This window comes from Pteropus vampyrus, unplaced genomic scaffold (genome assembly GCF_000151845.1).
Source record: "Pteropus vampyrus isolate Shadow unplaced genomic scaffold, Pvam_2.0 Scaffold388, whole genome shotgun sequence".
Lineage (NCBI taxonomy): Eukaryota > Metazoa > Chordata > Mammalia > Chiroptera > Pteropodidae > Pteropus > Pteropus vampyrus.
This window is the reverse complement of record NW_011889169.1, coordinates 399067-423218: the sequence shown is the minus strand read 5'-3', so window position 1 is coordinate 423218 and position 24152 is coordinate 399067. Positions and strand designations below refer to the sequence as shown.

At 47.7% G+C, this 24152-nt stretch overlaps 1 protein-coding gene across 6 annotated transcripts; it reads left to right on the top strand.

The window, feature by feature from the left end:
* Nucleotides 1-4381: 4381 nt before the first annotated feature.
* Nucleotides 4382-22386, top strand: RBCK1 (RANBP2-type and C3HC4-type zinc finger containing 1). Of its 6 annotated transcripts, none has more exons than XM_011380110.2 (13): nucleotides 4382-4469; nucleotides 5040-5129; nucleotides 6141-6285; nucleotides 11598-11691; nucleotides 11805-12003; nucleotides 13425-13546; nucleotides 13624-13797; nucleotides 14951-15111; nucleotides 16139-16250; nucleotides 18724-18903; nucleotides 19640-19738; nucleotides 20074-20217; nucleotides 21240-21320. In XM_011380110.2, exons 2-13 carry the CDS (start codon nucleotides 5108-5110, stop codon nucleotides 21318-21320), a joined length of 1533 nt encoding a protein of 510 aa, XP_011378412.1. In that variant the 5' UTR covers nucleotides 4382-4469; nucleotides 5040-5107. The 6 variants fall into 6 exon arrangements, with proteins under 6 accessions (XP_011378412.1, XP_011378415.1, XP_023379022.1 ...); XM_011380113.2 differs by having other exon boundaries at nucleotides 4431-4568; XM_023523254.1 differs by lacking the exon at nucleotides 4382-4469 and adding an exon at nucleotides 4539-4557.
* The last annotated feature ends 1766 nt before the right edge of the window (nucleotides 22387-24152 follow it).

Below are 24152 nucleotides of genomic sequence, written 5' to 3'. Positions count from 1 at the left end.
ATGTGGAATCTAAGTAAGTAAAAGAACGGACTAATCAAAAACAGACTCACAAATATGGTGGACAATTTGGTGACAGACAGAGGGGAGGGGATTTAGCGGGCCGGGAGAATGGGGTGAAGGGTTAAAGAAGTACAAATTAGTAGTTGATGGATGGTCACGGGGATGGGGAGCACGGCATAGGGAATGCAGTTAGCATTAATACTTTGGCTAGGTAGAGGGTCAGGGGAGGGAGGGAGCAACTGCGGGGATCGTTTTATGAACTATATAGATGTCTAACCAATGTACTGTATACTTGAAACTAATTAAAATAAATAAATTTTTTAAAAAGTCAAAAAAAAAGAGGAAGTATATTTTACACAAAGCAAGAAGTCAATAGGTACGCTGAGCTTCAAGGCTGTTGAATCAGCTCTCAGAACTGGTAGTAAGAACCTGGCTCCCCCTCTTTGCTCTGTTGTCCCTGGTGTCACATTAGAGAGATCCATGACCTGAGGAAGATGGCAGGTGGCATTGTAGTATTTGAGAACTCAGTATTCTGGAGTCAGGCTGCTTGGTATCTCTGGGCCTCAGCCTGTTTCCCTCCTCTGTGGCTAAGCCCTGCCCATCCCTTGAGGCTGACATTTGTCAGCGCAGGACTCCTGCCCAAGCACCACTGACATTGGGCAGAATAGGGTTTCTCAGATGTGGTTGGGCGGCCCTCTGCATCAGTCCCCAGACGGTGCTTCTGTAAAATGCAGGTCCTTGGACTCTCCCCAGAGAATGCCTGGAGTTCTGACTCCTGACAAGCCTCCTGGTGATGTTGCTGTGTGCCCAAGTTGGAGAACCTTTGCGTTGGGAGAAATCCGGACTCCTGGGGACTCAGAACTCATTTCAGCGCCTTTCTGTGCCTGTTTGACCTCCAGCCCAGGTGTAAAATGAGTATAAATTGTATTTGCCTGTGAAGCTAGGATAGGCTCACAGGTGTGAGAGAGCTTTATCAGAGATCAAAATCTGAGCTACCACTTCCGCTGTACCAACTTCATGGGAAAAGACATATAGTCCTCATCCCTCATCATCTTCTTTCCTCTTATCTGGCTTTGTGGTTCTTTATAGCACTTAGCACTACCTGGCATAACATTCTAGATTTGTCTGCATTAATTTCGTAAGGCCAGGGACTATGTTTTATTTACGACTGTCTCCCCAGCTCCTAGAACAGTGGCTAGCACACAGAGCTGCTCAATAAAGATTTGTTGAATGACTGAATAAAAATAGTTGTTATGCAGAGCCTAGAACAAAGCCAGGACACTTACTAGGGATGGTTAATGTTTACTGAGCACTCACTACATGCTGAGCATGGTTTTAAGTGCTTTACATGATCCTTGACACTTGATATCCATGCCCTTGTGTGGTTCCTTCCCACTCCGAGCTAGGCTGACCAGTGTAACTAATAGGAGAGTGTGAAAATGATGGAGTATGACTTTTAAGAGTAGGCTATAACATACATTGTGGCTTCTGTCTTGCTCCTCTGGATCGTCTGCTCTGGGTAATGCCAGCTGCTATGTGGCTAGGACACTCAAGTAGGCCTATGGAGAGGTACACGTGGTGAGGGACTTAGGCATGTTGCAGATAACCAGCACTAATCGGTCATATGAATGGTTTTTCTTGAAAATTGATCCTTCAGCCCCATCGAGCCATTGGATGACTGAAAACCCAGCTGAAATTTTAATTACAATTTCATGAGAGACCTTGAGCCAAATAATGTAAGAAGCTTCTCCTGAATTCTTAACCCATAGAAACTGTCATTTTAAGCTGCTAAGTTTTGGGGTAATTTCTTACATATTAATAAACAATAACTGATACAGATCTTCACAGCAACCCTATGGGGGAGGGACCATAATGATCACCATTGTACAGAAGGGAAAACCGAGGCCCAGAGAATGGGAATCTCTTGGCCATGGTCACACAGGTAGTGTAAACCCAGGTTTCAATGACTACAGTCTACCCACTGGAATGAAGGATGTCCAACGTGAATGCCAGCTCTTCCCTTGAAGGGCCAAGGCTAAGACCAGAACACTTGAAAGAATCTATCTGCCCCCAATACAAACTTGTGCAGATGACTTCAGGGCTGAAGAGAACATGAGCATTATAAACTGGCAGGGGCAATAGGAGAGAACAAGGCAACAAGATTGAAAACCAGAAGAAACAGACACTCATATCAACATTATCATCAGACATGGTTTATAAAACAAAAATGTCCACTGGGCTTAAATAAATAACAAGCTTGAAACTATCGCCAAAGTGTAAGAAATTATCAGCAAGTGACACGACAGATTTGAAAACCTAACAGAACGTCTATAATAAAAAATATCATAACCAAAATAAAAAATCAAAAGATGGGTTAAACAGCAAATTAGATGTGGCTAAAGAGGGAATTAGTGAGATAGAACTCAGACATCAATCACAGGTTCAAGAGACTCCATATATTTTCACCTCATAGTGAAAGTGCAAAAAGCCAAAGACAAAGATAAAATCTTGAAAGCACTCAGAGGGGATAAAATAGATTACTTTCAAAAGAACAGCAGTACAACATGGATAAATCTCAAAAACATGCTAAATAAAAGAAGCCAGTCACAAAGGACCATGTATTTTAAGATCTAATTAATATAAAATGTCCAGAATAAGAAAATCTGTAGAGAGGAAAAGCATATTTGTGCTGGGAGTCAGAGAGTAGGAGATAAGGATGTCTGTTAATGGGCACAGGGTTTTTTTAGGAGTGATAAAAAAAAGTCCTAAATATAAATTGTGGTAACGGTTGTGCAACTCTGTAAATGTACTAAAAACCATTAAATAGTACACTTTAAATAGGTGGATTTTATGGTATATAAATTATATTTCAGTAAAGCTGTTTAAAAAGGAGCTGATAGGTGATGATGTCTCAACAGCAACTATGGAATCTAGAAGACGACGGAATTTTATCTTCAAGCTGCTGAAATGCCAATGAGGATTCTACACCCAGTGTAAATGTCTATCAAGAATGAGGTCTAAATAAAGACTTTCAAACAAAACCCAAGCAAGTTTGTCACCAAAAGACTCCCTACAGGGAATTCTAAAACAGCAATTGTCCGACTTGGCTTCTCATTACAAACACCAGAAAGCGTTAAAACTCTTAATGCCTGGGCACACTCCAGGGATTCTGAATCAATTGATCTGAGATGTGGTCTGGGCTTCAGGATTTTTAAAAGCTCCCCAAGTGATTCAAATGTACAGCCCAGGTTGAGAATTTCTTTCTTAAGGGATGTATTTCAGGCAAAAAGAAAAGTGATCCCAGATGAAAGTCTGAGATATAATTCTTTGGCACCTATATCATGTGTTAGGGACTGTTCTAGACACCAGGAACACAGCAGTGAGCAAAACAAACAAAAGTACCTTCACTCTAGAAGAAGGAAATACATCAAAAACAAAAACAAAAAACACAAGATAAATAAAAATACATTGTTAGATAGTAATACACGCTTTGGGGAAAAAAATGAAGCCAGGAAGGATGATATAATTTGCTGGATGTAGGTGTGTATGTGAAATTTCAGATAGAGTGGACAAGGAAGACTTTTGCGTAAAGACCACATTAAAGGGAGAGAGCAAGCCATGAAGACGTTTGGGTTATAGCAAGTGCAAAGACCCTGAGGTGAGAGTGTGTCTGCCTTGTTCCAGGACCCAGGAGGCCAGTGGGGCTTGAGTGGAGTGAGCCAGGGGGAGAGTAGTCAAAGGAAAGGTGGCAGTTTACTTTGAGTGAGACGGTAGCTATTGGGAGTGTTTTTAGGAGTGACTAGTTTGATTTACATTCTAACAGGACCCTCTGGCAGCTGGGTAGAAAATGGACTGTAGGAGTCAAAAGGAGAAGCAAGGAAGAGCCCAGTGAGGTTGGTTCAGTACACCAAGGGAGAAATGATGGAGGAACAGTGGGATGGGGTATGGAGTAGGTGAGAGGTGACAGATTCTTTATCCGTTCTGCAAGTGGAGCCCAAAGGATCTGCTGATCTATGGGATGAGGGGTGGGAGGAAAATAAGGGACGAGGAGGCTGGAGGATACAAAGAGCTTCCAGCCTGTCCCAGGCGAATGCAAACTTCGTCGGCGGCGCAATAAAAAGGAGGAGAGTGACCGCCAAGAGGCAGCGTCCAGCTGGCTAAGGGTGAGTTCTTGAGCCCGCCAGGCCTGGATTCAAATCCGACTATGGGGCCGCGGGCAAGTCATAAACGGAGTCTCCTTTTCTTCTGCAAACCTAGCTAAGAACGGGTCTGCCCACCGCTGTGTTCGCGGCGTGGCTGAGCTGGAGCTGGCCGCGTCCAGCCCCCGCCCCACCCGGCCCCCGCCCCGCCCAGTTCCTGCCCCTCGGCCACCGCCCCGCCCCCGCCGGCCCTGCCCTTCCCCCCTCCCGCGGCGCTGGCGGCGCGGCCAGGCGGCTAAGAGTCTGGGGGTCTAGGATCCACCTGGGGCGGTGAGCTGGGGCCTCAGGGGCTGGAGGATTGAGCCCCTGGGACCGCCGTGACCTCGGGTGTGGCGGCGTCTGCCAGGGACTGCCTGCGGTGGGCCGGCGGTGTGTGTGTGGGGGGGCGTCCGGGATCCCGCGACTGTATTCCGCCCCACTTCCGGGGACGCCACTTTCACTTTCTCTTCCGCCGAGACTGCTCCCCTCCTCCTCTCGACTAGCTGGGGCGGGAGGGGAGGGAGTTGGGCTGAAATCTCGGGCGCCCGGGGCGCTCCCAGCACGGAAAAGTAGAGGCCCTGCTCGGGGCCTTCTGGCGTCCGGGCTCTGCGGTATCGTTCTCCCCTCCCCCATCCCGGCCTGTCCCTTTATTTTGTCGCCCATTGCGGGCTTGGCTCGTGCCCCCTGCACTTACCACGCGGGGTTCCGACTTGTCCCCTATCCCTGGCCTCGTCCCCATTCCGTGGGTAGTGCGATGCCTCCCGACTGCTGAGGGGGACACCGAGGCACAAAGAGGTCTCCAACCGCGCCATAGGCCACTGGCCGGGGTTGAGTAGCTTTTCGTTGCCCGCGGTCTTCCAGGTGACCCAGAGGTAGCATTTCTCCGGAGCGGCAGCCCCCGCCTTGGGGGATGGGCGCAGCCACGCCAGATGGACGAGAAGACCAAGAAAGGTGGGCACAGCCTGGAGGCGACTTAGGGTGGAAGGTGGGCCCTGCCAGGACCTGGCCTCCCCTGGCAAGAAGAGCCTGGGAGAGGGGTCTTAAATTCTGGCCTCCCTCTGCCCACTTGCCCTATAGTTTCCTCCTTGGGGGCCGGGTTGCTTCCAGAGGCATCTTGTCATTCATTTATGTGATACCCCTGAGGCCTTCATAAACCAGCTCTGAGCTGAGACGGGATCTCCCAGAGGTCAAAGGAAACCTCCCAGGCTGGTGGGGGACACATCTCACTAACCCGAATAGTAGGGATCCTTGCCTCCTCTCTTGACCCCTCTACCCAGTGTTGTAAAACATAAGTCAGGTCATGTCACCACCCTGACTGACCCCAGTGTTCCTCCGTTCACCCCCTTTCTCATTCTTCTGGAGCCCCACTGGCTCCTTTCTGTTCTAATCCACCATTTCTTGTTCAAGGCCTTTGCCCTTACCTTTCTTTCTACTTGGAACACTTCCCCAACTGGGTCTTGACATAGCCAGCCTCTCCTTCAGGTCTCTGTCAGTATCACCTCCTCCTAGAGGCCTTCCCTGATCTCCTTACCCTATTTATTTCCTTGCCAGCATGGATCACAGTCTGAATTTTTTTTCTCTTGTTAAATTTGTCTGTCATCTTACCAGGGTGAGAGGTCCATGAGAAGGGACCCTGTTTATCTTATTCACTTGCTGAATCCTAGTTTCTAGGATGGTGGCTGGTACACAGTAGGAGCATAATAATAAATCCTTGTCAGTGAATAAGTGAATGGAAGTATGGAGGACCTGGGAATATGAAGGATAAATGGGCAGGGAGGGGGAGTGAGGAGCAATAGAGAAGGCCTCTCAGAGAAAGGGACTTTTAAACTGAGTGCTGAAGGACATATAGTTCACCCAAAAGACAGAGGAAGCAGCATGTACAAAGGATCGTTTCCTCCCTCGCCCCCTCCTACCTCCTGAAAAATAAACCCTGTGCTGACTTGCTTCTATGCTGGATTTTAGCTGAGGAGATGGCCCTGAGACTCGCCCGAGCAGTGGCGGGTGGGGATGAAAAGGTGGCTGTGCAGTGTGCCATCTGGCTGGCAGAGCAACGGGTGCCCGTGAATGTGCAATTGAAGCCTGAGATCTCCTCAACACAGGACATCAGGTGAGGAGTGTGTGGCTGGTCAGGGATGTAGGGCTTCCTGAACCCCCGTGGGCAGCAAGATATTCTTGCTGATAGAATGATTATTCTTAATGGCAGGTTCTGTGGCAGGAGACCTAGCTTCAAACTCCAGCTCTGTCACTAATCAACTGCGAGATCTAGGGGAGGTCACTTCACCTCTCAGAGTTTCAGTGTTTTTCATTTTAAAAATGAGGTAATAATAGCAGATATCTCATAGGGTCGTTAGGAGATATATTAGGATATTAGGTCTCGTATAACAGAAAAGAACATAACAGTGGCATGAACAAGTTTGGTGGCAGGCAGTCCAGATGTGGAGGCTCTGCTCCCTGTAGTCCTCAGACACTCATGCTCTCTCAATAACTTCCGTCTTGCTCCTCCATTCATAGCCTCTAGTCTGATGTTTACCTCATGGTCCAAAGTGGCTATTCTAGCTCCCGTCAAAACATCAGCATTCTTATCAGCGGGGAGGAGGAAGGAAAGAAAGACAACTCCCTTTCACACTCCTTTTAAGAGTGCAGCTGAGAAAGTTCCATATACTTCCTCCACTTAATTCACGTGGACCATGCTTACTCTCACAGTCACTCAGCTAGCTTGAAGAGAGGCTATGAAGTACAGCCAGGAATCCAAGGATTCAGGGGTTCTCTTAGCATGAGAAGCAAGGGAGAATGGATACTGTTAATCTTTAAGCCCAGGAGGCTTAACCTTGATGCTAAATCACTTAGCACAGTACCTGGCACATGTTAGTCACTCAAACAGTGATGTTTATCTTTTTTTTGTTTATCTGCTTTTTTTCCTGCTTTGTGGTAAGACAGTAGTTTTACAGTTTCTGGTTTTGAATGATCCTTGTGAATCCCATTTGCTTTTTTTAATGGTTTTATGGAGATATAATTGACATACCACCCAAATCAACAGTTTAAAGTGTGTGGTTCAAGGCTTTTAGTATATTTAGAGTTGCGCAAACCATCACCACAGTTTTAGAACATTTAATCATCCCATAAAGGAACCCTGTGCTCATTATCAGGCATTCCTCATCCCCCTGCCGTTTCCCAATCCCCCAGCCTTAGGCAACCATCAGTCTGCTTTCTATCTCTAGGGATTTGCCTGTTTTGGAAATTTCATATAAATGGAATTATACAATATGTGACCTTTTGTATCTGGCTTCTTTCACTTAGCATCATGTTTTCTAGATTCATCCATGTTGTAACATGTATCAGAACTTCATTCCTTTTTATTGCCAAATAATGTGTTGTGTGGATATACTATATTTTCTTTATCTGTTAATCAGTTGATGGACATTTGGGTTTTTCCACTTTTTGGCTAAATGAATAATGGTGCTATGAACATTTGTGTCCAAGTTTTTATATGGACACATCTCTGATTTATAGCCGGTTGGTCAGAAGTACATGTAACAACCTGGACTTATAACTGGAGACTGACGTTCAAGGAGGGGATGATTGGAACCCCCAATCTATATTCTGTTAGTTAGAAGCCCTGGGCTTTTACTTGGCATCTGAAATGGGGTGTGGGGGCAGGCTTGCAGGACTGAGCCCTTAACCTGTGGAAGCTGCCACTATCTCCAGGTAGTGGTGTCAGAATTGAGTTGAATTGTAGGATGCCCTGCTGGTGTCTGAAAATTGCTTGGTGGTGTGTGGGAAGCTCCTCCTCCCCTCCTGCACACGTTGAACCATTTTAGGTATAGAACGTAATGATTTTTTTGTATATCTATATCACTATGTATATATTATATATGTATATGTACATAGTGAAATGATTACCACAATAAACTAATTCATTGCCTCACATAGCTACGAATTATATTTTCTTGTAGTGAGAACTTTTAAGATTTAACAACTTTCAAATATACAATATAGTATTGTTAACTCTAGTCACCATGCTGTATATTACATTCCCGTAACTTTTTTTTATCTCTTAACTGAAAATTTGCACCTTTTGACCACTTTCACTTGTTCCCCTACCAATCTGTTCTGTTTCTCTGATTTCAGTTTTTTAAGATTCTACATAGAAGTGAAAACATACTTTATTTGTCTTGCTCTGACTTATTCCATTTAGCATAATGCCCTCAAGATCTATCTATGTTATTGCAAATGGCAGTTTCCTTTTTATGGCTGAATAATATTCCAGTTTGTGTGTGTGTACACACACACACACACACGGAAACAACTTTCGTGTCCATCGACACATGAATGGATAAAGAAAATGTGGTATATACATATACATATATTTTCATTTCCCATTCTGTGGGTTGTCTTCACTTTATTGATATTGTCCTTTAAAGCACAAATGCTTAATATTTTTGAAATCCAGTTTATGTTTTTTGTTGTTTGTGCTTTTGGTATCATCTAAGGAACCATTGCCTCATCCTAGGTCATGAAAATTTATTACTATGTTTTCTTCTAAGAGTTTTTTAGTTTTGGTTTTTACATTTAGGTCTTTAATCCATTTCAAGTTGACTTTTGCATATGGTGTGAGGTATAAGTCCAACTTCATTCTTTTGCATGTGGATATCTAGTTGTCCCAGCACCATTTGTTAAAAAGACTATTCTTTTCCTGTTTAATCGTCTTGGCACCTTTGTTGAAAATTAATTGACCATAAATATGAGGTTTATTTTTGTATTCTAATTTCTATTGCATTTATCTATGTATCTGTCCTTATTCTGGTACCACAGTTATGATAATTGTAGCTTTGTAGTAAGTTTTAAAATCAGGAAGTGTGAGTTCTCCAGCTTTGTTCTTCTTTTTCAAGATTGAACAAGTCTTTTGGCTATGCTGGGTCCTTTGAATCTCCATATGAATTTTAAGATCAGCTTATCATTTTCTGGAAAAAAAAAAAAGTCAGCTGGGATTTTGATAGGAATTCCTTTGAGTCTATAGATCAACTGGCCATTTGATTTTCAATAAAATACTTATATATCCACTTCTCCATAAACTTTTAGACACTCCTTGTTACGGAAATGAGGACTTTATTCAACCTTTTCATCTCTCACCTTTCTCTTTCCTGACTTTCTGGTTTTTGTTAAAATATTGTAATAGAAACTCTCTCAGTCGACCTCCACTTGATCCCCCCAATTAAATGGCACTATAGTTTCTGCTATAAAAAACGCTGCACACAGCTTATTTCTATCCATTGTGCTTGTTATTGTAATAATTTAATTAGCCGTTACATCAATAAAACGTGAGTGCTAAAAGAGAATTGTTTCTATAAAAACTAAGTTGACTGTTTTAGAAAGACAAGCTAGAGACAAATCACCAAAAAACACTACTTTAGAATGAGACGGTTATAAAAAATATGGTAAAAATCCAGAAGGATTGTGTACTCAGATGCTTTGAGAGTGTCTTTAAGTTTTTGGTCCACCTTAAAGAAGCTGATACTGCAAATCATAGACCATGTATTATGGAGGTGGTTCACATAAAAAAAAAGTCATGGGAAACTCCAGTAGCAGATATACACTCAAAGAAAAGCCATTGGCCATTCACCTAGAGATCAGGCATTTATGACTTGTAAAGTAAAATTAAGTGTTTAAGATTTACCTGCAACTATTTGTGTGATTCTCTTCTGTAACAAGTTTTTTGAATAACTAATCACCCCTGACCCTGAAGACATTGGCTATAAAGGTTCCAGCTAACTGTATCTTTTTGTTATTGGTGCTAAGGTTGTAGCTTTTAGATTTTGTTTTCTAACTATAATTAAGGCTTAAGTGCTTTGCCTTTAGGTCGATTCTGAAAATGTAAACCCACTAAAATAGCATTTATAACACTTTGATATGGAAATATTCACTGTAGAATAAGTAGTGCAATTGAAAATGTATGTACTTTTGTGTTTCAGCCTTTGAGATTTTGAAGGTTAAAATCTAGTCCTTTTAATTTCCTTTTAGTTTTCTTCCATTTTCCTGCATCAGACTCAACTATTGTTTCTTGTATATTAAAAAAAAAAAAAAACTTTTCATATGGGAAAGTGGATGGTAAACTTTTGGAGTCTTTACATGTCTCAACTTTTCTATATTCTGCCTTCTCACTTCATTGATAGTTGGCTCGGTATTGAAAATCATTATCCTGAGGAATTTTGAGGGTTTTTTCTGGAGTATTTTGAAGCAAATCTTAGATATTTCATTCATAAGTTATTTGATATGTCTTTAAAAATAAGGACTTAAAAATAGCCCCAATACCATTATCACACCTAAAAAAATAACAATAATTCCCTGAAATCCCCTGATACTCTCTTTATATTCATATTTCCCTAATTATCACATTAATGCTTTTTATAGTCGGTTTGTTCCAATCAGGAGCCAAATGAGATTTACACACATAGCATTTCTTAATATTGTCTAAGCCTTTGTGATTCTCCTCTATTTTTATGCCATTAATTTTTTTAAGAAACCTGATCTTTGGCCTCTAGAATTTTTCTACATTCTGGAGTTATTTATTGTCTCCTCAGAGTATCATTTAATATCTCCCATTTTCCTTGTGAACTTGTAGTTGGATCTAAAGGTTAGGTTCGTCAGGAATCACTTTGTAAATTTCCAAGAATCATTCCTCATTTTCTCATTGCTTCTTGCTCTTCTTGCTTGATGGATTCAGTGTTCTCCCAAATCTCTCTGAAGGTACTAAGTGGACTTTACTGTTATTGTTTTGTACCTTAATTTATCTATTTCCTCTGGGATCAGTTCTGGTTTTTCTTCTTAGCCCTCCCTTTTTATGTTGGTGTTTAAAACCACTTTCTCTGGTGCTTGCTTTAGCAGCACATATACTAAAATTAGAATGATAAAACCACCGTCTCTGGAATAATACTGTTTGGATTGAAATCCTGCCTCTAGCAGTTATTAATTGCTGACTTGGCAGAGTCACCAGAACCTGTCTCAGGTTTTTATCTGTAAAATAGGAATAATGAGTTAATATGTGTCGAGTGCTTTGGAGTGTCTTGGCATATGGTAAATGATAACTGGGTGGCTTGGCCGAGGAGCAAGGGAGAGAATGATAGAAGAGGCTGGAGAGGTAGGGAGGAGCCAGATCATGGAGACCCTTATATGCATAGTGAGTGTGGATTTTATTCTAGGAGTAGTGTGGGGCCATTGAAGGGCCTTTAGTGGTGGGTTCTGATGAAGGAGGAAGCACAGGGGTGCAGGATTCTAGGAGAGGCCCTTAACCCGCACTGGGGGGTTGTGTGTCTGTGTGTACACATGCATGTGCATGCACAGGTGTGCAAAGATGTCCATGTTTATAGCTGGTTGCTGACGTTGGACCTGGATAGCCCTTACCCCAACCCCTGTTCTCTGTAGGCTGTGTGTCAGTGTGGAGGATGCTCAGATGCACACTGTCACCATCTGGCTCACAGTACGCCCTGACATGACGGTGGCTTCCCTCAAGGACATGGTGAGTGAGGGGGCTGAAGGGAGATATCGGGGCAGAGGCTTCCCATTTTGCGCTGTATCTCTCCACACTGGCCCTCCCTGCCCACTCCCTCTCTCTCCATCTCCCTAACCCAGGTGTTCCTAGACTATGGCTTCCCGCCAGCCCTGCAGCAGTGGGTGATTGGGCAGCGGTTGGCCCGGGACCAGGAGACCCTGCATTCCCATGGGGTGCGGCGGAATGGCGACAGTGCTTACCTCTATCTCCTGTCAGCCTGCAACACCACACTCAACCCCCAGGAGCTGCAGCGGGAGCGTCAGTTGCGGATGCTGGAAGGTGAGGCTCTGCTCCTGAGCGACAAGGGGCTCACCTGAGGTCCTGAGGCAAGAGAGAGCAGAGGCCATGGACTTTCTGTCAGGGACTCACCCTGGGGGGTCTTATCCATAGTGGGGAAGAGAGACAAAGGACACTCCAGGAGGGAGCCATTTCTAGAACCATTCTGAGAACGAGCCTAGGGCAGCAGTTCCCAACATTTTTGGTACCAGGGACCAGTTCTCCTATGAGAATCTCATGCCTGATGATCTGAGGTGGAGCTGAGGCAGTGATGCTAGCGCTGGGGAGCGGCTGCAAATACAGATGAAGCTTCGCTTGCTCGCCCTGCCGCTCACCTCCTGTGCAGCCTGATTCTTAACAGATTCCTAACAGGCCACAACCCATAGCTACCATCTGAGGCCGGGGTTTGGGGCCTCCTGGCCTAGGGGAGAGGGGCTGAGTTTAATCCTGGCTCTGGCGTTTATTAGTTGTCCGGTCTTGGGCAAGGCCCTTCCTGTCCCTGCTCTTCAGTTTTCTAAATCTCTAAATTGGATACAATGATAATAATAGTGTTTAGTTTAAATTTTTTACTACTTATTGTGAAATATTTCAGACTTACAGGAAAGTTACAAAATTGTACAAAGAACTATATAAATAATTCCCATGGATCTTTTGTGTGGATTTCTCAAATGTTAACATTTACCGTACTTGCTCTCCTTTATCATTTTATATATCCAGTTATTTATAAAAATAATTTATATGCATATAATTTTTTCTGAATTGTTTTGAGAGCAGACATTATGTCCCTCTCCCATAAATGCTTCAGTGTATATTTCCTTTAAAAAAGTCATTTTCTTATATTACCATATACACTATCAAATTTAGGAAATTTACATTGATACAGTACTATTATCAGATCTACAAATATTAGTCAGATTTCACTGGTTGTTGCACTAATGTCCTTTATTGCAAAAGGACATCCAGTGGTCCTGTCTCAGGACCTTCTCAGTCTTTGGCTTCCTCAGTCTTCCCTTGACCCTCCTGATACTGATGTTTGAAGAGTCCAGACCAGTTGTTAATTTTTGTCCAGTGCCTTCTCATGAATGGATCAGAGCCAGTATTTTGGCGGGACCACTTCAGAGAAGTTGTTTGTCCCTCTGAGTGCATCACTTCCTAAGTGCGCAGGAGGTCGGTTTTTAGGCAGGATTTATAAGCCGGGAAGACACAGGAGCATCCATGGGTAGAGAGGGGACTCTGACCCTGTGGGACCCAAGATACTGAGCCAAGTCTGAGCCCACCTAGCAGGACTCTAAGCTGGAGACTCCTCCAGGGAGGAGGGAGAGGGCAGGAGGGGACTCAGTGTACGGTGCCCATTCCTGGCTGGCTGGGCACTGTGGACGAAGTGGGCTGCATGGATCTGCCAGCCTCTTAACCCTCCTCTGTAGATCTGGGCTTCAAAGACCTCACGCTGCAGCCCCGGGGCCCACTAGAGCCGGTGCCTTTGAAGCCTGGAGCCCCCCAGGAGCTGGTGCAGAGGCAGCCTGACCCCATACCTGAGCCCCCGCCGGTAAGCCACCCCTGTACCCGTCTCCCACCCTGCCCTGGGCCCTCTGTGCACTGAGCTCATGGCCCCTCCACCCCCAGGTGGGCTGGCAGTGCCCTGGCTGTACCTTCATCAACAAGCCCACGCGGCCTGGCTGCGAGATGTGCTGCCGGGCACGGCCTGAGGCCTACCAGGTGCCCCCCTCATACCAGCCCGATGCTGAGGAGCTAGCACGCCTGGCAGGCGAGGAGGAAGCCCTGCGCAAGTACCAGCAGGTGGGCAGAGATGTCCCCTGACAGACACCTGCAGACTGGACAGGGAGGCGGAGGCCAGGAAGGGAGGCCCCTCTACACTGCTGCTCTTTCCCATTGCTGCCTTGTCCCCTCATGACCATACCGAAGGCACTGACCCTGCACTTGACAGTGACCCTCCTTCTCCTGGAGGTCATCCTGTGGCTGAGCCTGCTTCCTGGCTGATGCCCATCCAGACTCGGCCCTCACGTGGGGCTTTGACATACCCACCAATTATGCACACAAGTGTGCCTGGTTGAGACTCCAGCACCTTGGTTGGGACCCTGACTATGCCCCATCCACCACCCCCTTGTCTGCCTGTGACCTAGCTCTGCTTCACTCAGCTGTGACCACACTCAGGACCCTACTACTCCTTACTGCAGTGTCTTTCTAACTGTGGCCCAGTCCTGACTTCCTGTGACCCTGGACCTGGCCTCTCACTGCTCCCTGGGATGTTGACCCCCTACTCTGTCCTGTTCCTCTCCTAGCCCTGCCCCCCATCGTGACACAAGCACTGATTACACAGATCCCTGACCTGAGTGTTCCCCCATTCTGATCAAATGCCCCCTATCCTCCACCTGCGTTCCCCTTGGACCTAGTGCTGCCCTTACCCACCCCAGGCATGACCTCACTCCTGGTCCCATCTACAACCTTGGCCGGATCTGTCCTTCCTCCTCGCTCTGTTCCCTGGCTTTATCACTACTCCTTCCTCTCCCTCTGACCTACTTTGTGACCTTGACCTGGCTCTCCCTCCGTCCCCTGGCCCTAGCCCCACTCTGCTTGGCAGAGATGTGAGCCCTGTTACCTCTGACTGCCTCCTCAGAGCTTGGCCCCCTTTCTTTCCCTTCCACCATCTCTCCCTCGCTTGGCTTGACCTCTGGTTGTAGTCCAACCTGCTGAGCCTGGCCGGCCTCCTGCCCCTGGCTTCCCCGCCTGGCCAAGCTTCTGGCCCCCCCCTTCCAACTGCTCCTGCTCCTCCCACTGCCTGGCCACTCCCACCCCCTCCCTGGAATCCTCACTCTCTCCCAGCTTGGCCTCCTTTCCGGGATCTGACCGAGTCCCCTGGTCCTGCCCCCTTCCTGGCCTGACCCACCCCTGAGACCCTGACCCGCCCCGCGGCCCCGCCCCATGTGCCCAGCGGAAGCAGCAGCAGCAGGAGGGGAACTACCTGCAGCACATCCAGCTGGATCAGAGGAGCCTGGTGCTGAACACCGAACCCACCGAATGCCCCGTGTGCTACTTGGTGCTGGCGCCAGGCGAGGCTGTTGTGCTTCGGGAGTGTCTGCACGCCTTCTGCAGGTGTGGCCCCCACTCCCAGCAAAGCAGCATTGATCTCAGCCACCAGTGACCAAGGGCAGAAAGGGGGTGGGATCTGTGCTTTTAAATCTCATTGGATGTCCACAAAAATGGAGGTAGGTGCTGTCACCCTATTTTGCAGGGGAGGAAAGTGAGTTTCAGAGAGGCCAGCAACTTGCTCAAGGGCACACAGCTCAGGCATTCTGGCTTCAGAGCCTGGGCCCCTCACCACTCTGACCCAGGCCTATGCAGGGACATTGAGGCCCTAGCCCTGGTTGCCCTGCGCCTGGCTGGAGGGCAGTCTGCCCCTTCGGTGGCTCCCCTCCTGGCCCATCCATCTTGGGCTGTGGAGAACACATCCTTCACCCCACAGCAGACATTTGGTGAGCAGCCCCTGGGTGCCAGGGACGGTGCTAGGCCTGCAGATGCAGGAGAGATCACAAAAGCTCAATTCCTGCCTTCTGGAGTTGACATTCCAGTGGGGAGGCCGATGTTCATCAAATAATCACTGATATGACTTAATTGTGTCAAATGCCAAATACCAGTAGATTATGGTTTTAAAAAAAGGGTGCCCTGCTCCAGCAGGGGTTTGGGGGAGCCCCTCGGAGGTAGCACTTGAGAGGTTATGGCATGGGTGTGTGCCTGGCCTGTCTGTGGGAGCAAAGGGATCCCTGTGGCCAGAGCAGAGGGATGGACAGAGAGGGGTTAGGAAGGGTGAGTCATGGGGTCTCTTGTGAGTGCTGTGAGGGGCTTGGGTTGGTTCTGGGCAGGATGGGATGGAAGGCTACTGGGGAGGGATGTGGTGGACACAGGAAGCCCAGGAGGAGGCTACTGTAGTCGTCTGGGCAAAGGGAGTAGGAAGGGTGGTAGTGGGGTGAGCAAAAGTGGAGGCCACAGTGATGAGTTGGTGGGAAGGACAGGAAAGAAAGGAGGTATTGCAGAGAAGCCTACCTGGGGTCAGACTCACCAGGGGTGGAATGCCAGTGGATGGGGTTCAGACGACCTCACCTCCACCCCACCCCTCCCCTAGGGAGTGTCTGCAGGGTACCATCCGAAACAGCCAGGAGGCCGAGGTTGCCTGCCCCTTCATTGACAACACCTACTCGTGCTCGGGCAAGCTGCTGGAGAGGGAGATCCGGGCGGTAAGGCCTGGGGAGGGAGGAGTACACCCCGTCCCAGGGAGCTGGGCCCTGAGCTGGCGGGTGGGAACTGGCTTGAGTGCCAGTCTCAGGCAGCAGACATTTATCAAGAGCCTTTGTGTGGGATGCTGGGGACCCAAGCAGTGAACAGGACAGGAATTGGGGGAGGCAGCTAGTAAAGAAACTACCCTTATTAAGGAAGGACAGCCCAGCAGAGCGGGCCTGGGTGACCTCCAGTCAAATAGCCTGTCTGTGCCTCAGTCTTCTTATCTTGGTTAGGGTCAAAATTAGAGTTAGTTTCTATTTCAAGGTTTGTGAAGATCATAGTAGAGGATATGTGTAAAGAATTTAGAGTAGTGCTTGACACATGGTAAGCCCTCGTATTTTGCTCTGTAACAAATCACTTCAAACTTTTTGTCTTAAAACAACCACCATTTAGCTTATCTACGTGCAAGTTAGTAATTTGGGTCGGGCTTAGCTGGATGATTATTCTGGTCCAGCCTGGGTGTGGGTGATCTCATCTGGACTTAGCTGGTGGGTCAGCTGTCCTGGACTGGTTTATGATGGTCTTATCTGCCATGGCTGGGATGATGGGGTTTCTTTCTACTTTGGACTCCCGTCTACCAGCCGGCTGGCTAGGCTGCTTACATGGTGTTGGTCTCAGGGTTCCAGGAGCAGCCAGAGGGGAGCCCAACTGTGTAAGTGCTTCCCAAGTCTGCTCTCTTTCACTTGCTGCTAGTTCATTGACCAAAGCAAGTCACATGTTCAAACCCAGATTCTGTGCAGGAGGGGACCACCCAAAGCTGTGAAGTCAGGGAGACATGAACAAATTGGGGCCATTCTTCCAGCAGTCTATCACAGTGCTGTCTGTGTCTTTACTTGTGTGTATTTGCTGCTGTTACTGTTATTGATGGTATTATCAAGTTCTTTCTCTGACTTACGGTGATTTTGAGCAGGTCCTGTCCCTTCTCTGGGCCTCCATTTCCCCATCTGTAAAGTGGACTCTTGGGCTTGATTTCAACTGCTGGGGAATGGCTTTCCCAAACCTGGGCATGTTGGGATTCTCAGGCCAAAGCATGGAGGCAGGGCCACAAGTCACTGAGGTCCACATGGGAGACCCCCATAGGCACATGCACAAGACCCTTGCTTCTCCCCATTACTCCTGCCTCTCTCCTATGACCCTGCTTCTAAGAATGCCCCCAACTTCACCAAGCATTTCCTGGGGCCCAGGGAGTTCTGCCTCAAGGCTAAAAGGGCAGGCAGAGGGGTAGAACTTGGGGATTTCCACCCCTTACCCCAAGAGCAGCCCTGTTTTTATCTGTCATCTGTGGGGCTTCTGAGAAAGGTGGTTCTGGGAGGTTGCTGAGGCCTGGAGAGTCATTCCACATGGCCTGGCACCCATAGTCATTGCCCAGAGATCTTCTCTGTGCAGGCACCCCTGCCAAGGGACATTGTGATGGGCCCATGCTTCCCTGGAGCCCCTGTGAGTTCACACAAGCCTCAGAATGACCTCAAAATGGTCAAGTATGGCAGAGAGAGAGGGATAGGGATCTGCAGAATAATGCAGTGGAGGTTTTTACAAAAAACATGCCTAAACCACAGAACAAATGAAAGAAAAATCAGCTACAACCCTGCCATCCCAAGAAATCTTGACTGTATTTTTCTCCTATTAACTTTGGTGTCTCTGGGTAGACAATGATTTTTTTTTTCCTTTTTAAATCGACTTTATTAAGGTTTACTTTGCACACAATAAAATGTACCCATTGTAAGTACGCAGTTGGATGAGTTTTGACAAAGGTATCTCTTGTAACTAACTGCCACCAATCAAGACATAGAACATAGGCATGATTTTTACTTCATTGTAACTGGCATAGATACAACAGCTTTGGCTATTTTGCTACAAAATCTTTCTAAAGATTAGTGTAAGTTCTGTGACATATATCCTGTTTATACTTCTTCTCTTAATTCCATTGTCTCAGTTTGTAGGTAATGCCTCAAGGAATATTTTGCATGGTGTCTCTTTATATTTTTTCTTTAGGATAAACTTGTAGTGAGTCCCAAAATGTCAGACAAGTTTGAGACGGTTAAAATATTATTGCCACATTATTTTCTCAGAATGAAATGTATCAGTTTAACCACATCTTCCCCAGCATTGCTTCTTGTTGTTATTGTCTATTTTTTTTCTTTTTTTTTATTGTGGTAAAATATACATAACAAAATTTACCATTTTAACTATTTAAAATGTACAGTTCTGTGACGTTGTGTATTCGCATTGTTGTGCAACCTTTACCACCATCCATCTTCAAAACTTTTGATTCACTTTTTGAATGGAGTCTTTAAACTCTGAGAGTGATGTGAAAAAAAGAGCCTAGGGTTGGGTTGGACTTTATAGATTGGGGGCTTCCAGGAGGATATTCGGTGGCAAATATATCAGGTGTTCTGAACCCCGGAGACCAAGGCTGTGATGTGTTGGCAGCTGCTGACGCCTGAGGATTACCAGCGGTTTCTGGACCTGGGTGTCTCCCTCGCAGAGAATCGAAGTGCCTTCAGCTACCACTGCAAGACGCCAGACTGCAAGGGGTGGTGCTTCTTTGAAGATGATGTTAATGAGTTCACCTGCCCTGTGTGTTTCCACGTCAACTGCCTGCTCTGCAAGGTGGGGATGGAGACCCACATTTCTTAGTCACCCTACTCCTGCCAGGAGTTTTACCATTCAGTGCTTGTTCTTCTAAAAAGGGAGTTTTGATACTGGCCTGGTCTTCATGACTTAGAGCTACATGTCAGTGATGGGTCCTGGCCTGGGCTCCGAAATGAGCCTAAGCTTTGGACCAAACCCTGACCCTGGACTGAGCCCTGATCCCGAGTCCCAGACTTGGCTCCACATAGAAGTTCTGCCTAGACTGAGCCCTGGCCCTGGACAGAACCCTCTTCCTAGACTGAGCCCTCACCACAAACCCAGGCTGATCTTGCCCCCGTCATCTCAACTGTTGACCATCAGAGAGACTAGTGAAGAGTAGACAGGTCTGAGCCTGGTTGCAGCCTAAGCAGGCTCAGTCTCAGAGCATTGGGCCTGCATCAGGGCAGAACCTAGCCAGGCACAAGGGGCTACAGCCTGGGGGAGAGGTAGTTTAAGTGTTTCTGTGTTACTCATAACTTAAATAGGTATATATTATATTATCACATGTGATCACCATGGTTTTATCTCCCTGGCTTCGGTGTCCTCTTCTATAAAATAGGTGTATGGCTTACAAAGTGAGGCACTGTCAGTGACAGCATCTAAAGGAATCAGTGCTTGTGCGGATGTGTTCTGCCACCCCCACCCCCCGCCACCTCTTCTAGCTTTCTAACCCACTGGGGAACCTTCTCACCTTGAGCCTCTCACCCCAATGCAGGCCATCCACGAGCACATGAACTGCAAGGAGTACCAGGATGACCTGGCCCTGCGGGCTCAGAATGATGTGGCTGCCCGGCAGACAACAGAGATGCTGAGGGTGAGGCTGGGATAGGGCTGAGGGCCTGGGGATTTGAGTGCTAGGAGCTAGTCGGGGGTTGGGCTTCTCAGAAAGGGCTGTGGTTCACATGCCTCTGGAGGCTCTGACCTCCCTGCCAGCTTCACTTCCATCTGGAGCTGGGACTTGGGACAAGTGTTCAGGTGGGAGCAGTAAGACTGCTGTCTGGGTGGAGGGAGTAGACTGCAGAAACAAGGAGTGTAGGTAAGCGATTCCACAACTCCTGCAGATTTGTCAGTTTCCCTCTTTAGTGGGGAGGGGCGAAGCTGGGCAGCTGCCTCTGCTTGGCCCCAAGGTCAGCCCCTTCTCTGCCCCAGTCCATGCTGCAGCAGGGTGAGGCCATGCACTGCCCGCAGTGCCAGATTGTGGTGCAGAAGAAGGATGGCTGCGACTGGATCCGCTGCACTGTCTGCCACACCGAGATCTGCTGGGTCACCAAGGGCCCACGCTGGGGCCCAGGGGTGAGTCCTTCGGGAGCAGAGGACTCAGGAGAGGTGAGGGGAGGGGGCCCTCGTGGGCCTTGCTGGAGAGTGGGGATTGGAAAACAACAGCCCACGGGCCAAATCCAACACAATCCACCACCTGTATTTGTGCAACTTGTGAAGTAAGAATGTTTTTTACACTTTTTGAATGGTCAAAAAGATCAAAAGAAGAATATTTTTTGACTTGTGAAAATTATATGAAATCCAGATTTTAGCATTCATAAGTGATATTTTGGGGATGCACAGCCACTCATTCATTTACATACTATCTATGGCGGCTTTTGTGCACAAAGGCAGAGAACGTGTGGACCCAAAGCCAAAAATAACCTGGCTCTTTACAGAAAAGGATTGCGACCCCTGTCCTAGAGGACAGGGGTCAAGGGTTCAGTCTGGAGTCAGAGGTGGCATGGGTCCCTGGCTCTGGCACACACTGATCCACGTGTAGTTAGGCTGTTATTGCCTTCCCTGAGCCTGTTTCTTCATCTGTAAAATGTAGACAATAGCAGGCCTATCTTGGGCCTGTCAGAATCAAATGAAAAAATGCAAGAAGTGCTTAGGTGCCTGTCACATAGTGAGCAATCACATACGGTAGCTGTTATCGTTGGGGGTATGTTCCTGGAATTGGGGGCTCATTGTTATACACAGACAGGCATTGAGATATAGATGGAGGAAGCCACCCTTTTTCATGCTGCCAATGTGCTGACCCTTTCAGAATATGCAAAGATCCGTCAGCTCCTTTCCCTACTGTGCATCTGGGGGTGGGCAGACTGAGCGAGGCCATGAAATGAGGGTGTTGTGGGAGCCCAGAACGGCCTTCATGATGGTCCCCATCAGGTAGCTGAGGCTAAGAGGGCCAGTTGAGAAGCAGGAGGACCTGCCTGAGCAAAGGCCCAAGTGGAGTGTGCACTCCTTTGGGGTGTGATGGAATAGCATGGGGGAGGGGACGCTGTCTTCCCCACCCTGACCTTCTATTCTCTCTACCCAATCCCCCCATCCTCTAGGGCCCAGGAGATACCAGCGGGGGCTGCCGCTGCCGGATGAATGGGATTCCTTGCCACCCCAGCTGTCAGAACTGCCACTGAGCTGATGATGGCTTCGTCCCCACGCTGACCCAGCCCCATGTCCGCAAGCTGCTGTGGGACAGAGCAGGTGCTTTGGCTCTGATTTCTGGCCTGGGAGATGCCAAGGCCCCTGAGCTGCATAGATGGCCTTATTTGCTAGGAATGTTGCAAGGGCTCTCCCTGAGTTGGCTGCTGTCCACGGTCACCTCTGCCCCAGTGCCTTTGCCCTTCCCCTGGGGCTTGCTGGCCAGACCTCTCATGTCTTCTTGGCGGTTCCCACCTCTGCCTGACCCAGTCTTAAACACAGCCTTGGCCAGAGGCCTTGCTGGATGGAGCCTCTGAGAGCCCAGTTTGAGTTCACACTCCCCATCCACCATCCCTGTCTGCTGAACGCTGAGCACTCACAGCCTGCCACTTCCTCTGTCACTTTCTGGGGGTGACTTTCTCCTCTGGCTTTGCTGTGGGAGGCCTGGAGCCTCTTAGAACTGCTGCTAATCCTGTTCAGAGCCAAGAGGGAGACCTGGCATTTTCTAAAGCACAGCCCATCAGGTCCAGCTTCTACGTCTCCCTCTTTGCTGCTGGTTTAAGCTAATTAAAATGGTTTTCCAGGAAGGGATGAGTGTGTTGTCTGTGAGATTGTAACAAGGGCATGGGCTGGGACTCTGCACACAGGCAGGATCCCAAGCTCTCCGAGAACTGCAGCAGGTAGTAGATATGTGAGCCTCTTGGTATCCGTGTCCAGTTTGAGGGGCAGGATGTTCTTGGGTCTGCATTCACCCAGATAGAATTCACAGTGTGTGGAATCCACAAAGCAGGGTCTGCAGATCCCTGTGGGTTTGAGGGACAAGGAGGAGCTGAGGCAGCAGCTATGGGCTGGCAGGAAAGTCTTGCTTCTTCCCTTTGGCTTCTCAGTGGGTGTCCAGGGTTGGGAAACAGACATTTTAAGGTCAGGTGAAGCTGTGGCAATTGAGGGATAAGGCCATCTTAATGTTAACGTTACAAGCAAGATGGTCCAGTATTGGTCCAGCAATATTTATTAGTCCTCACTCTGTTGGTCAGAGATTAATAAAACATGTTTCTGGCCGTCCATTCTGTAAGTTTTTACAGCATTTTCTGACCCAGCCCCCATTTCCCTGGTGAGATATGTATTTGATGGCCATCACATCATCTGAGCCATGATATGGATCTTGTTACAATAGGCGGAGGGTGACTCTGCTATTCAAGGCCATGGCTCCAGAAGTTGGGGCATGTAGTTTTGAGGAGAAAGACTTATCCTGGCCCCTGGAAGTGTACTACCACCCTATCCTTGGGCTTGAAAGAGCTGATCCCAAGTGCTGAGCAGAGGTATCAGAGAACTTGAGTGCTTTCCTGCTCTGCCAGTGTTGGCTCACGGCAGCTGTCATAGCTGAAGGGCACGCTCGAGTAGCCTTCCAGGAGAGTGAGGACTGGTCTGGCAGAGCCACCGACTTGGAGGACACAGCAGCAGCTGATAGCTGGGCTGTAGGAGAGTGAGATGGGGCCCAGATAGGGGCAGAACACTCTTATCAGCTCCTCCCTCTTCTGCCAGGGCCCATCTTGGTATCCCTCAGGGGCATGGGCACAAGAGCAAAGCAGAGGATGGTACAGAGGATGCAGGTTGGTGAGCCACCTTAGTTCACCCAATATTGTTTTAGAAATGTGAATTGGTTGCTATTATTTTTAAATTGAGAGATACTATGTTAAAATCTAGATGCCCAGCCTGTCTTGAAAAAGTTAAAGCTTGATAACCTTGGCTCCTCATTTCCATGTGGCAGGAATGGCCCAGAGTCATATGATGGTAGCTCTCTTCGCAAAGGTACACACCGTCCAGTTCACCAGGGTCGTCGTCACCCCAATTACTCCTCACACTGAGGCCTTTTTAGTGCCCTTGCACCATTCTTTTTCCCATAAATATTGAGGTATTAATGAAGTATTTTTTTATGGCTGTATCAAAAGTGAGAGAAAACAGAAGGGTCTGTGTTGGCTGCGTCTGTCACTTGGCTGACTCCACCCATGCCAACTTGGGCAGGGAATCTGAGTCTGCTGCAGCCTGGAGCAGGGCTGCTCCAGGGTTCTAGCTGCCAGTGCCCTACTCAATGCACCAGTGAGTAAAGGATTGAAGATAGGCAGGCTTACAAGTGCATCCTGCTGGAGGGTCAAGTGGAGAGTCCACCTCCCAAGGGGTCACCCGAGGCTGGGACCCTAGGCTGAGAGCCCACCACCACCGCTTTAGAGCAGACTTAAAACCAAACCCCAGGGGCTTTGACTCAAACCACCGACCTGAGGATACAGTGGGAGACCCAAATGTACTTGTGTGACACAATCTTTGTCTCTTGGAGCAGGAGAAGGCAAGTGGAAGCCTATTGCTCAGATAAAGAGCAGCTGCTGCTAGTGTGGGCAGGAAGTGGAGAATCGGTCCCACAGCCTGTGCCAGAACCATCACGTGTCTGTCTTCCTCTAGTGTCTGGGGCTGGCATGAAAGCCACTTAAAAAGCAGGAAGCTGGAGACAATCCCACAGCCTTGCCAGCTCACAAAGGCTTCTGGGCAAATTTCAACCATATGTAAGTTGGGGAAAGATGACTAGCAAGTAGAGGGCCTTTGTGAGGACAGGAAAAAGGGTAGCAGAAGCCACCAGCAGAAAACATGAGGGGACAGCATGACGGGGGGGAAAAGAAGAGAAATCTAGGCTGAGCCTCAGGCCCCATCATCTCTTGGTTGGATTGGGCAAAGGCCTCTGGCCTATTTTCAGTCACCTGGATGAGCATGGGGCCCAAGTGCAGGGCTGGTGAAAGCATTTACTGATTAATAAGTGTTCACTGAAATGGAATCAAAAC